The sequence below is a fragment of the Penicillium coprophilum genome (genome assembly GCF_028826855.1).
Source record: "Penicillium coprophilum strain IBT 35676 chromosome Unknown utg000002l_segment0_segment1, whole genome shotgun sequence".
Classification (NCBI taxonomy): domain Eukaryota; kingdom Fungi; phylum Ascomycota; class Eurotiomycetes; order Eurotiales; family Aspergillaceae; genus Penicillium; species Penicillium coprophilum.
In genome coordinates, this window is record NW_026622722.1 from 2,385,877 (window position 1) to 2,400,043 (window position 14,167).

Genomic DNA, 14,167 nt, shown 5'->3' on the forward strand with positions numbered 1-14,167 from the left:
GAAATTTCAGACAAGCCTTTATATGTATCAAGATAGGGTAAAGTTGACAGCGGATCTGCCCGACCAGAATGTGGGGGCCGAGTGCGGAATTGCGGTTACATTGGGATTCTTGATAATCAACATATCACGCCTTCGAATATATATATACTCCTTATTACTTCGTCTTATCATTGGCTCAGCAATGCCGAGTGTGCAGAGGGGATCATTTTTTTCGAGCCATCTCGGCCCAATCTCGCATAAAAACCCCCAAACCTAATGCTTATGTATTGCGGCCTCGTTGATGTCATTGAGTCGATGAAATAAAGAAGGACATACAGCCAAGAACTCAGGCCATAGCAAATGACTGCAGAAAGCACTGAAAGGGTGGGAAGCCATTCCAGCTCTCAAATCGAAGGTCCTACAGAACTATTGCCAATCACCTCGGCACACTCCAATTCCCCTACAATCCAGGAGTTAGAGGAAGACGAAAAAGGCCAGGATACCAATGTTCAAAGCACGACAGAGGAGCCAATAGGGAAACGCAATTATTGGAGACGCTTTGTCGATATCGTTTCATGGACACCGCCGCGATGTCGATGGAATACCGAGAACCCGAGCAAATTCGGTTTGCCTCTGAACCTCCTGTTCGCATGCTCAGGGACCTTCACGGTATGGCATGGAAAAACATCGAAAGATACCATGGTAATCGCTAAGATCGTTGTACAGGTTGCCAATCTATACTATTCACATCCCATTCTTGATGTTCTCGCTCAATTCTTCAACGTCTCGCATGAGCGAGTATCATTGATCCCAACCTGCAGTCAGGCTGGATATGCGACGGGATTAATCCTTCTTTGTCCTCTAGGGGACTTAGTTCGCAGAAGGCACTTCGTTCTACTAATGACGCTTATCACTGCAGTATTGTGGATTGGTATCTGTATCACCAACTCATTCGAGGCATTTCTTGTTTTAAGCTATCTGTCTTCGGTCACGACTGTTACTCCAGTAAGTATTTCAGGCAAGCAACCGTGCATATTCGAGGGCCTGATCTGGAAAAAAAAAAAGCTTATCATCTATACAGCAAATCATGCTCCCTCTCGTCGGAGATCTCGTCCCCCCAGCCCGTCGCGCAACAGCCCTATCAATCGTGTCTTCGGGGCTCGTTCTGGGCCTTCTATTTGCCCGCCTGCTCTCAGGTATAGTCGCAGAGTACTCAAGCTGGCGAAACATCTATTGGCTATCCCTTGCCCTCCAATTTCTCATTTTCGCCCTTCTATGGCTATTCATGCCCGACTACCCATCAACAAATACCGACATCTCCTACTTCAAAATCTTATACTCCATCATCGGATACTACTGGACATCCCCGGTGCTTGTCCAGGCAACTCTCATGGGATTCTTTCTCTCGGCCACTTTCACCAGTTTCTGGACAACCCTCACATTCCTTTTATCGGGCGATCCCTACAACTACCCAACCCTGACAATTGGACTATTTGCTCTGGCAGGCCTCACACCCATGTTCCTGGGCCCACTCTACTCACGCTACATGATTGATAAATTCGTACCGCAATTCTCCATTCTCGTCAGTCTCGGCATTCTGATCACCGGCGTCAGCATCGGTACATATATCGGCAAATTTAGTGTCGCGGGTCCGATTATCCAAGCTGCGCTGCAGGATTTCGGTCTGCAGATGACGCAAATTGCCAATCGCGTCTCGATTTACAGTGTTGCACCCAAGGCGCGGAATCGCATCAACACGGGATACATGATGGGCGTGTTCTGCGGTCAGCTCATGGGTACTTCTGTTGGGAATCGTCTCTACAGCCAAGGAGGATGGATTTTGTCGGGAAGTGTCGATCTGGCGTTTATTGGAGCGGCATTGCTTATTTGTCTTCTTCGTGGTCCGGCTGAGAAGGGTTGGATTGGATGGCATGGTGGCATTCGCATCCGAAGAACGGATGCTTGAGTTTATAGTTTGCTACAGGGAAATGGCATTTGGTGATGTGCTTTGTGCTATGGGATATATATAGGACATCAAAAGTAACGAGCCCTTTCTACGGTAGACCATATTAATCTGAAACTTAATGATTACAGCAGGCTTTTAGAGAATCACGGTAACCATGTAGTTGAATAGATGGAGGCAGCCTTTTGAGTTTGCCTCGAACATACACTCCAACCTGTCACCAGCTTGGGGCTGCTTCTCTTACCTTTCAGAATTCCAAGACGACTCCGATGGGTGCTTTTCTATATTGATGTACGATGACGTTCACCAGCCCAGTTCTCAATTTGGGGCGTGTAGACTAATTCAACATCATTGCATTAAGAGCGAGTCTTTGCAGAGCTATGATCTAAGGATAAAAGGTCTCACATAAATCTCTCAAACAAGTCTGTAGGTAAACATGACCTACTATGTATGTACATATGTAGATATGGTCAACCTCGCTGTTATTTAACAACACCCACCACACCTTTCGACTACAAGAAGGAATACAAACCGAGTAAATAAAAAAAAGACCAATGGAAGATTCAATCTTCTATAAATTTGTAGCCGAAAAAAAGAATGCATCAGGAGGGAATCGAACCCCCCTCGCCAGTTAACTGGATCAGGAATTTCCTAATCTGGAAGACTAGCATCATAACCACTAGACCACTGATGCTGTGGATACATTGATAACTGAATCCATACGATAGATGAATAGCATAAAATTGAATCATGGACCATTTCGAAATGGTGTGAGCTTAATATAACAAGAGTAGACGGCCGCTTATGCGGCCTTATGATATCTATCTCGTAGCGCTTTTCAGCGGTCTTCTCAGATATCCTCAGATATCTTTGAGATCCTCTTCTAGTCTTGTACATAGACGGCAGAAAAAGGGGAAAGGGCATAATTTGTGCAAGCGGCTTTACTATGTAAAACTTTTGATTTTGTCCCTTCATTTATGACGCCATTTAGGTTCATACTGTATGTATATTAAGTTATATCTATATAATTGCGAAGAAAGTGCAAAAGCGGAAGGTGCATACATAAGTAGGTTTTAATATAAATGATCTAGTTACTTCGTGCGTCTGGATGACATATTACGAGAACTGAAAAAAGACAAACCCGTTATTGCAAGTAACTAGCGTGGGGTTGATCGGCCTGTAATTGCAATTTGAAAATAACTAAAGGGCTTTGGGTAAAACAAACAGCTAATCTGTTATATTTCTACCGAGAAACGGGTTCAAAGGCTGATGTCACTTTTGACACTCCCCCGCTCAGCCAAGCCCACTTCTAGCAGATGATATAGTCTTTGATATTTCATTGGCAGATGTACATGCCCACGTGAGGCTCTTTGATTAGAATATATCTTCAAACTTAAGTATTCGTACACTTGAAACTGTTTATACACACAAAGACACCTTGCTATGCTGATGAAGCGGGGAGCGGGAAAAAAAAAAAAAAAAAAAAAACAAAAAAAAGACAATAGACAAGGATAACGGTAGTATTATCCAAGAGTGTCCGCGAAGACTGGCAAGGGGCGCCTGTCATATTGAAGACCCAAGATAGCGGGACGGATAATGACGAAAGATAGGGCTGCAGCTGCCCCGAAGCAGAAAGACCCTAGTTTGACATATAGACCTTTCTGAAGCCGCTCGAGCCGCCTGTATTTTTCTCAGATGACCACGGCATCCTCATCCCGATAGTAGTCCGCATCGTCAAAGAAAACGGCGGTCTGGCGTCCTATTTCCTCGATCACGCTTCCCCGCCGGGTGCTTGGGGTCTGAGGACGTGACGAGCCGGTAGATTGGGACATGCTATCCGACAAGTCAACGAAGCGCGATTCGCTCCTGTAGTCGGACCCATCGCGCTCGGGGAGATTATCATCCAAACGCTCGACCATGGAATCTGGATTTTCGTTTTCTCGCTTGCGGAGTCGACGAGAGAGGATCGGAGAGAGTGCGCGTCCACCTGTCCTAGATTCTTGCAGTCCTTTCATGATCGCATTCTCGACCTTGAGTCGGTTTTGGATAAATTGAATTTTGGGGAAAGTGCTTTGTTGGCCGACATGTATCATGCGGGCGAGTCTTTCGGGGCTAGGATCAGAAAGAATGTGGATGAAATCGGAGGGAATGCTTTTTGGCCAAATAGTCACAGTGCCACTGAACTTTTGTAACCAGATCTCGCTCCAGTCTTGACCCATAGGTCGTGGGAGGAGCTCTAAATGCCGAAGAACTCGAAGCCATTTATTGAGGTCTAATTTGATATACTGCTCGATTGCAGTGCCGAGGAAGCCGCCACGCCAACCGCGGCCCTTGCGGTGTGTGACTGGTCGTCCCACTGTCCCCCTAGAACTAAAAAAGAAGAGGTTGATGTGAGGGTTGACCTGGGCGAATGTTAGTGGCAAAAGAGTAAGATTGGTGAGATTAATTTTACCTGGGATACGATCGTAAAGTTGACGTTGAAATGCAAGTTCAACGCTTTGATAGGTATGTCAGTCCGTAGGCTGCCATCCTTCCATTTGTGGCCAAACGAATAGGGAGCGAGAGTTCCATCGCGCTTTTTAGTCATTAATACAACAGGGTTTAAAATGCCCGGAACAGCCGCCGAAGCAAGCACGGCACTCCAGATGACACAATCGGGAGATGTCAAATAATTGGCTAGGATTGTCGGTGAATGAGGATCCGAGGGCACGCAGGTGACATTCAAAATGCGCCCGGTCCGCTCGTAAGCTTCGCGGAAGGTCGTTGAGCCTCTACAGAACCAGGCGCATTGCTGAGCCCAATCCAGAGTATCGAAGCGAGCACCAGTTCGCCACCAGCGCTGGATCCAAGTTGTTAGCCCTTCGTGGCACGCGCGAATCCGGTGTGCTAAAGCTGGGACGAGCAGCTGCTTCAGCTCATCATCCGTCCGAGTCGCGACTAGTCCCGCCACCAGTGCTCCGCCTGACGTGCCAGTTATGATTTCTGGGAGGACATCATTATCCAGCAGCGCCCTTACAACCCCGAAATGGTAGTAGGCAAATGTAGCTCCACCAGAAAGACAAAGAGCCGTACGGCCGAAGTTCGTATCGAGGTGTTTGAAAAGCTGATACTTGGCATCCTTATCAATCTGCTTATTGTTCAAAACAATCTGTATGCATGCGTGCACCTCGTCAATGTATTCCTGAACCAGGTCTTTTGTTCCCGAATAGGTCTCGCTGTATATCCGAGGATTTTCAACGCCGGCAAAATTGTTCTTGACGCAAGCCTCCAAAAGTGCTCGCAGATCTTCAATAGCAGGTACCTCGCTGGAGCCGACTCGACCATGTTCCATCTCCCATTCCGCATCCTTCCTCAGCTGCTTCAGCTGCGACACCACTTTGTTGACAGTGAGGTAGTCGTAGTAAGCGTATTCGTCTGTCTTTTTCCACTTTTCAGTTCCGAGGTGGACGTCCAGCGCCTGAGCTGCTTTTAACCAGTCTGGATAGTTTTTCTGTAGAGACAGCTCTTGACGCAGCCTTTCCCTCTTCCCCCGCCATGTCACCCACTGCTCATACAGTAATATATAGACACGAACCAGGGCATAGCCAAAGCTCAGTACTGCGAGCCACGCGAATACAATGAAGAGGAAGGGCCATTTCAAAACAGAATATAGCACACCTTCCCTCGTTTCGTCCTTGCTTCGCTTTGGTGTTTTGCGACGGCCACGACTCTTGCGAACTCTTTGATTGATCGGGCGCCAGTCGTTGATGGCCGTCAATGGGGAAGCTTCTGGGGCATTTAGCGCCTTCTCGAATCGGTCGAGTTCATCGGGCTGAATGAAGTCGCGGTCATAGTCAGGGAGACAGGCCGGATCGTAAGGGTCGTATACTGTAGGTTTCTTCTCAGTGGTCATGTTCAACACATTCTGAATACACCAACGAAGATGTTGAGAGTCATTGGGGTACTTTAGAATCCGGTTGGGGCAGCTACGTCGTACGATGACGTTAGCGTCACGTGTAGCTTATCTCCGCATTGCGGCTAGTGTACTTCTGAAAATAGCTAGCGTTGTTTTCTATTTGATGAGTCATCCAGATCTTGCCCCGCCAGATAAGAAATAAAAAACATCCCTCAACCATGGATGGCTCAGTAGCTAACCAGCAATTGACTCTTCAGTCCAGAACTTTGTTGTTTCTTGTAAAAATGAGGGAATTGTGTAGATCTACAAGAGGCAATCTATTTAGGATTGAAATTTGTCATGACAACGCAATTCACACCCTTGACATTCTTTGTATTGAGAGTGAATTAACTTCGAGAAACTATGACAGGCATCATCCCACTTTGTTATGCCGCGGCATTTTGAGTACGACAATGCCGCCGGCCGTGCGACGGCATGGAAAAAAAAAATTTCGTTGGAATGTACCCCTCCATGCACGACCTCCGGAGACAATTGACATCCCTTCATGCAATCTCTTATTCAATGGCTTGCTCAATTAGCGGGGTCATCGCGCTCGCCTCCCGAGGCCAAATGCGTGATTTCTTTTGTTCCGCCTCAAAGAATCATACTACAGCTCACCGCTACATGATGGGCGGCAAGAATATCAAGAAAGATGTCAGTGTCCTCCCGTGATTGGTAGGCGCCTCGGGGGAGTTGGTTTGTCGCAGCCGAATTGGAGGCCCAGGAAAGTCTCCTATGGGCTGGTGGCGGGGGTCAACTGTACTTTAGCCACATGCACAAGGTCCGGGAAGTGCTTTGTGCTCGCGGTATCGGACATTAACTACGGAGTACGGAGTAGTAGATCGGAACATCTGCTTTTGATATTATACGACCGGGGGCGTTTTTTTGGGTCACCTGATGTTCAAAACGACCCCTTAATCACATATCGAGGATGATTTGCAGCGAACTAAATACTCTTAGCGTCGTCACAGGCTGCAGGCTTTTTCCATATTTAGACTCATTAAGGAGATAACCCGGACGCTTTTTCCTTTTGGTCGTGTTCGTCTTCAACGCTGATCATGTTGATCAGCCTGCTAAATCCTTAAATGCCAATCTTGAAAAAAAGTAAACATGCTACTCTGTATACGGAGCACGCCTTCGCCTTCTATTGCTACTCCGTACTTTGCGATTTTACAACTCGCTCATACCAGCAGCTTTGAAACATCATTTTCGATATTCTTCGGCTTTTCTCCTAGTGCTACATAGTAAAATTAAATGTCCCGTGTTGCGCGGTAGCCGCTCAGTTTATTGTGTTGCTTTAGCCTTTTGTGACATCCCTGAACGTGCCGGGAGGGCCGACTTTAAGTGCGGATTCATGTCAAGGTTACCATGTTCCCTCCAATGCCCCGCTCTTTGAAGTCAAGGATGCCTTGGCAATTTCGCTATCTTCGAATTCGAGTTCGAATTATCATCCCTCATTTGGCCCTATGCAGATCATGGATCTTCTCTTTCGCGAAATATTGTGGCGTTGGGTCCCTGTGAGAAAGCTTTCCCCCGCTTACGAAGTTAACCCCAGTACTCCCCGAACGTGAGCGGCAAAAGCAAAAGAAAAAAAAATTCAGCGAGCCACATCCGGGCCTTGGCAAGGGAATGCGTCTGAAATGACCCGTCCCGCGTCTCACCCAATGAACAGGCTCAACATCTATGTATGTCCCATATCGCACTGCGCACTTGGCGGGGATCGTCCAAGGGTGGGGAAAAGTGTCCTCGGATCTCCGAGCCCGGGCAACGCCCGAAAGAATTCACCACAACTAGGGGCCAACTTGGCCTTTGTTTGATGCTGTTTACGTTAGGAGTATAACTCCGTAGATATGTATGTTGTACACCATTGTAGTATGTAGTGGGAAGGTAATGTAGATCGATTGACTGCACATCATGTGCCCCCTCCCCCTTGGTTATGTCAAAAGGCGTAATTTCCATGTGCTGGATTCCTGGGGGTTTGAGGGGGCATCGAGCCCTGATCGGCGAAAAGATAGGCGTCTTATGTTAATTTTACGAAGTACTTCTGGAAAGAACGGAGTCTATAAGTACGGGGTATACCTGCGCGCTATAGCACACACATCAATAACGGCAGGGATGCTGTGGACTCCTCGCATAAAAAGTGCACTGTCGTATGCAGCAAGGCTGGGATCTGAAGCTGAACCGAGCGTTTGCGGCGCATTTCCATAAATTCCTTGGTATGTTAGCTCTCAATATTTTGATCTAACTACACTTGTACCCCGCGCTCTGGGATCTGTTGCAGGGATAAAAAAATAAAATAAAAATTGCACATTGTATCTGCGTATAGAGTACGGAGTACAAAGTTCGACTGCATTTGCCCTTGATACTTAAAATGAAACGTTCGCAATATGATACAGGGCACAAAAGCACCGTTCAGGGCTGTCAACCCTGATATAGAGATAAAATACATAGATGAAGGGGTAACATCGAAATGGATTCACTGCCGCCCTTCTCCGTTCCAAGGTTCCTACAAGATCGAGGCGGTGTGATATCGGGTGAAATGGGACCAAAACTATATACACTTGGTGTCCATATTTATAGTCCCTTGATGTCATAAGAGTATATATCATGTATTTAAATAAAAAAAACATCAAACCCCCAGAGGAATGTCAGATGTCAGTGCGAGCTGACGGACTCGGACGATCTCAGATAGCGGAATAGCGAATTCTAGTTGGATGTCGCTGATTCGTGCTTTTTACGGGGATTCATCAAGGTATAACATCAACCAAGCCCTTTGTTGATGCTCATTCTCGCTGAATTTCTAAATGACTGCATCCACTAATTCCCTTTTAAGGAGGCAGACATCCTGCGAGCATGCAGATATCCTCCCATGCATGTGCGCCCCGCCAATCGTATGCCTCGTGCGATCATTCGCTTCCTTCTAAACCCTGATTTGATCGCATGCCCCTTCAGCGCCTACAGATGACCAACGACATATTCGGTAAGGGCACAGCGTGAGTCGTACTCCCGCGCTGAAGAGTCAGAGTGGACACATAAATATATGATACGGAGTACACAAGCCGATTAAAAAAAGTAGAAAAGCGGGCCAACAGAAGCACAGGGCAACTATCCAGCTCTCGGCATTCCCACCCGGTCTGCATCGTGGACTCAGGTTGCCTGCGTGTGGCTGCGTCGGAGATTGATCAACGCGCCGCCACCAAGATGATATTCCCAAGTTTCAACAGTTCCTAGGAGGGGGGTTTCAAATGCATGAATGGGATGTTAAAATTTTTTTTACTGTCGATCAAAGAGAGCCCCTCGGTACAGGACCCACCGATAGCATATGGTCTGAGTTTCCTTGCTCCACGATCGGCTCACAATGTTGACGCTATATGGAAATTCTATGGTTCAATCATGCAACAGGAATCAAACCATCACAGACCGATCTTCACTAACTATTGAGAAAATTTTCCATATCTCCTTATAGGGTAAAAGGTGGGTTAGTAGGGTAATCGTTGATTCCAATCGGTTTGATAGACGCGGGAGAGAACTCGGCGAACTAAAATCCTAGGCGCTTTCTCCATAGGCTCGCCACTCCCAACTGGGTATAGTAGCTGCAGTGTTAGTAGCAGATATTTATCTATATTAGTGATGGCTTTACGGTATTAGACTAAATAGTCTGTGCATATAGATTACTTAGATAGGTCCAATCTTGGGAAGAGGACAGACAGTGTATATCCTAGGGGGGAAAACAGATAAAATCGGACAATTACAATTCGAGGTACCAGTAAATTGAAAATTCATAAGGAGATATAAAAACCAATCAAATATATATCAGACGACTATCATCTTGATCTTCTCAGCTGATAAAAGAAAATGGTAATACCCGGGTGTATTACGGCGTATATGGTCCACGGGTGTATTGTGTTATCAGGATAAGCCGTATTATTTAGCTAAATAATTGGTTACCCCGTGCCACCACTTTTCCCTCTTCACCTTTTCTATCTCTACACTTTTCGAGGTCTTAGAAGAGTCATTCTTTGACTCATATTTAATTTCATTAGGTAGGATCCCTCTGCCTGCTGGAGTCTTCTTGACTCCCCCCGATAAGGCTGATCGATTTCAAACCGTTGCTAACCCTCACATTCAGAGCCTCGATTGCTCGATCTTCTTTTTTTTCGGATCTCAGTCGGGTCGCACAAGCAAGATGTCGACTACATCTAGTACCATCTGTTGAGCTATCCTGTCTTGAGCGTTCTCCCCCACCTCCACCAAAACCCTTGTTGGCGCCATGGAGAAAATCAACACTGGGGATGGTCAACTTTTCATAAAGGTTTGTGCTTTTGTGCAGTCAATCATTGAGATGATAGAGAATGTCTAGGGTGTTTGGTCTTATAGAGAGCTAACACGCATGGTTGCTATAGAATGTCGCTAGCTACGTTCGCACCCACGAAAAGGCCCTCGCCAATGCACTTCAACTACGTCGTCAACCCACCAAAAATGCCATTCCACAATCACCCAGTGTTCCATTAACCCCTGGTAGCTCCTTCGCATCGACTTCCTCAACCCTGGCTGCGGCCTTCTCATCCGCAGCATTAAAATTCATGTCGCAGAATGTCAAAACCGCCAAACTTACATTGACTCCTCACCACCTTTTCTATCTCCTCTCCCGTTTTGAAGAATTGAGCATTGCCGTTGGACCTATGAACATCAGATTGGAGAATATTCACACCGAGGTTTCGCAATCCTATGTTTCTTTCCTGAACAAGCCCCAACAGTCCCGGGGCGATCGGGCCTCTATCCATTCGGTATCCAGTGTTCGTAGTGTGATGTCTGGCATGACCGACCTCTGGTCATCTTTCCGCCTCGGATCCAATACCCCAACCAAATCGGACAGAGCCAAGGCCGCCTTGGAAACGGACCTGAAGTACTTGTACTCTGCCTTTACCAAGATCCCGTGTCTTCGTCTTGCCCCGGACCACCGTGCTCCTCTGATCTCTGGATATGAAGAATTTCCTTTTGATACCGCTGTGCCCTTGCACTCCTTTAAAAACTTGAGCGCCTTAGAGATTATTGATCTAGACTACCGTTCTTTCTATGGCTGGGACAGATTGTCCGAGCAACTACGCACCTTGACCATCAAGAGAGGCCACCTGGATGATCCGGCCGATCTTTTAACGAGAATTGTGTTGGACGATATTGATAAACGCCGCCGACGGTCCGCCAAGTCTCAACAGTCGCCTTCCCTGGGATGGACCAGTTCCAGCAGTCAGCCGGTCCACACCCCCGACCAGGCCAATTCCCTCTCAGCCCCTGGATCTCCTATCGTGGATACAGCATTCGGAACTAGCACTAGTCCTAGATCTGTTCCGATGATACGAGGTAGTTCAGATGGCGCCAGAAATCGCACTAGGGCCGGAAGTGTCTCTCCGACTCGGCCGACCACGAAGCACGGCCACCGTCGAGGCCATTCTCGGCAAATTCGCCGCACGGGCTCCGCAAGCTCCGAATCAAGCGAGGCCTCTATCAGCTATCGAAATGGGAGCTCTACGAATCTTCTCGCAGATGTCCTCTCGTCTTCAAAATGGCGATTCTTACGACACCTGGGCCTTCCGGAAAATTCCCTGACATCCGTCTCTGCTGCCAGTCTTGCTCCTGTAGCCAACAGTCTCAACTCGCTTGATCTGTCCTACAATCTTCTGACGGAGATCCCCGATGGTATAGCGTCATTGGTGGCATTGAGAGCCCTCAACCTGTCGCATTGCATGATTGAGTCTCTTCACTCACTTACCCGGAATCCTCTTCCCGCCATCACCGTTCTTACCCTCCGTGGGAATCGCCTTCGTTCGCTGGCAGGCATTGAGCGGTTACTCTCTTTGGAAAGATTGGATCTTCGTGATAACAACCTCACGGATCCGACGGAGATTGCCCGGCTGACCAGTCTCCCTGAAATACGGGAGATCTGGGTATCTGGCAATCCGTTCGTCAAGACCCACTCTGGATATCGAGTTGTGATCATGAACCTGTTCCGCCGGACGCCTGGCTATTCCGAGGACATAATAATTGACGGTAGAGGTCCGGGATATACCGAGAGGAAGCAACTTGTTGAGCGAGTTGCAGAGCCGCAAGCTGCACCGGTTGTACGCTCTAGCGCGGCAGATGAATCAACGGTTGTGCAGAAGTCTACTATCTCGAAAGTTCCCCAGGAACTTGCAATCTCCAAGCCCCAAGAAGACGAGGGAGATTTGCACATTAATAGCACACAACTGAAGGAAAGTGACGGTGGAACCAACCGTCGCAAAAAGCTTCAACGACGCAGGATAGTCGATATCTCAGTGGACAATCCATTTTCCACCGATGGTCTGGGCAATGCAGGAAGCACGGCTCTGCCCGCCCTTCCCGTCCAGCAAATCCAACCACCAGTCGATCCTCCGATCGTCGTCCCCGTTGATCAGCCATGGAGGCTGGATAGCGCCGCTCAATCCGGTTCATCGAGCATACAAAGCCCTGCAAAACCTATGCATTCGCCGAGTCCTCCACTTGTACAGGCTTTGCAGGGTAAGGATAGGAGCATGGATGAAGAGTTCTGCCGCCAGCAGCTAGAAGTTCTTCGTCAAGACGTGGGCCATAACTGGCTAACCGTTCTCGGAGAGAATGATTGGGATAACTCCCATAAAGACTTTGCTCACAGCTCAGGCGCAGGCTTGGACCATTCCGCTCATATTACCACCCCTACAATCACCCGCTCGAACACCCAAGCGATTCTGAGCGGACATGCGTTCAGCGGATAAAATACCATTTCCTTTACAGTTCCCGGCCCAGGACACCTCCTGTCGGGACTTTGTTCACCTCTCACATTGCCGTCTCATGACTCCCGGAGTTTTCTCTGTCGTGGATGCGACGTTTACCTACTTCGGTAGATTCTTTCACATCTCTTTTCCTTATTCACGGGATACAACTCCCCTGTCCCCCGAGGACACATTTGAACAACATATTCCCAACACAAGCTGACCATTCTATGCATTGTTTTCGGCGTTGGATGACTTACGAGACATGGTGGGTTGGATGTATGAACTATTTACGGCCGTTTGTTTTTGTTTTTTTTGTTTTTTTTTTTTTTCACTGTCTTCATTTTCCTTTTTCCCCCCAAAATGCATCCTGCGATGGCCCTTGTTCTTGGGTGTGGTCTCCATGGAAGGCACAGTGAAAGACATGTTTTTTTGTTTTCGGTTCTAGCGTGTACTGTATGACTCTGAATTTCGGGCATGTTGGCGTTGGGAGGACTTTTTGACTTGTTTAATTCCCCTGTTTGGTTTCTCCTGTTTTCAATTCCTTTATGATGCACTTCTGGAGCATTGTATAAGACCAGAGTTTATAGCTCATTTGAGAAGAATGCCAATTATTTTGGAGAGTTTCCAACCTTGAATATCCCTTCTATAGTGATTATAAGTTCACAAAGGCATTATAGAAGATGATGATATCAGTCTAGATGCACTATCTCGCACTATTTTAGTAGATCAGCCTCTTTTTTTTTGCTTGGACCCTATGGCGTCGAGGTCGTGGTCTCGACCTAGAACCCCCTCTATGCAAAGGAAAAGGTGCATAGTCAAAGCGTTTAAACAGAAGAGATTGGAATAATAGAATAGTGTAATCAGGAATAATAGACTAATATTCAGGCAAGTAAGGAAAAGGTCTAAGCATATAAACTGGAAGATCAAACACGCGCAAACACAAACAGGAACTTCCCGCTTTCAAAAAGATTCTCTTCTCCCAACATCTTCACGAAAAAGATTGAAACTGGTCTGATCATATATCCCGAGAAAATTTTCTCCCTTGATTGAAATTCTCTTCCCCGACACACCTCTCGATCTCGATTTTCCCGTCCTTCCAAGTCCAGTCTTTTCGCTCAGTCTCTTTATCTCGAGGCCATTTCGATTTCCAACCTGCGCGTACAAAACCAACTCGGATAGGCACCACCGTCCACACACATCTGGCATCTCTGCCAGAACTGTTCTTTCCCTCCTTCTTTACCGCGGCCGTTGGGGCCCTTCTTTAGATCTGTTTGGTCTTGAAATCTTCTGTTTGGTAGGTCTCTTGGTTCTTTTCCCTCCGCTCCTCCCAACCCCGACCGCCCAAAGGGGGAAGAAAAATCAAATCTCGAGCGCGTTCTTCAATTTCGCCTCATGGGGACTTGGAATGCAGACTGGACTTCATCTCATAGGACGCTTGATTAATTTGTTTCTTCTTCGACAGTTACAGGACATAAACGCCGCGTCATCAAAATCTCTGTCATTCTCACCCGATCGCTCCGG

The 14,167-nt window shown here is 47.3% G+C and overlaps 3 protein-coding genes across 3 annotated transcripts; 2 read left to right on the top strand and 1 right to left on the bottom strand.

Moving 5' to 3' along the window:
- Positions 1–339: 339 nt before the first annotated feature.
- Positions 340–1,945, top strand: N7500_002962 (MFS transporter; the record flags this gene model as incomplete). The annotated part of the gene is made up of 3 exons (XM_056674108.1): positions 340–648; positions 706–984; positions 1,061–1,945. 3 exons carry the CDS (start codon positions 340–342, stop codon positions 1,943–1,945), a joined length of 1,473 nt encoding a protein of 490 aa, XP_056534633.1.
- A 1,688-nt stretch (positions 1,946–3,633) lies between these two features.
- On the bottom strand, positions 3,634–5,834 carry N7500_002963 (Acyl transferase/acyl hydrolase/lysophospholipase; the record flags this gene model as incomplete). Its single annotated transcript, XM_056674109.1, has 2 exons — positions 3,634–4,344; positions 4,395–5,834. The coding sequence occupies 2 exons, from the start codon at positions 5,832–5,834 to the stop codon at positions 3,634–3,636; spliced, it is 2,151 nt and encodes a 716-aa protein (XP_056534634.1).
- A 4,312-nt stretch (positions 5,835–10,146) lies between these two features.
- On the top strand, positions 10,147–12,646 carry N7500_002964 (leucine-rich repeat domain-containing protein; the record flags this gene model as incomplete). Its single annotated transcript, XM_056674110.1, has 2 exons — positions 10,147–10,188; positions 10,280–12,646. 2 exons carry the CDS (start codon positions 10,147–10,149, stop codon positions 12,644–12,646), a joined length of 2,409 nt encoding a protein of 802 aa, XP_056534635.1.
- Positions 12,647–14,167: the final 1,521 nt, after the last annotated feature.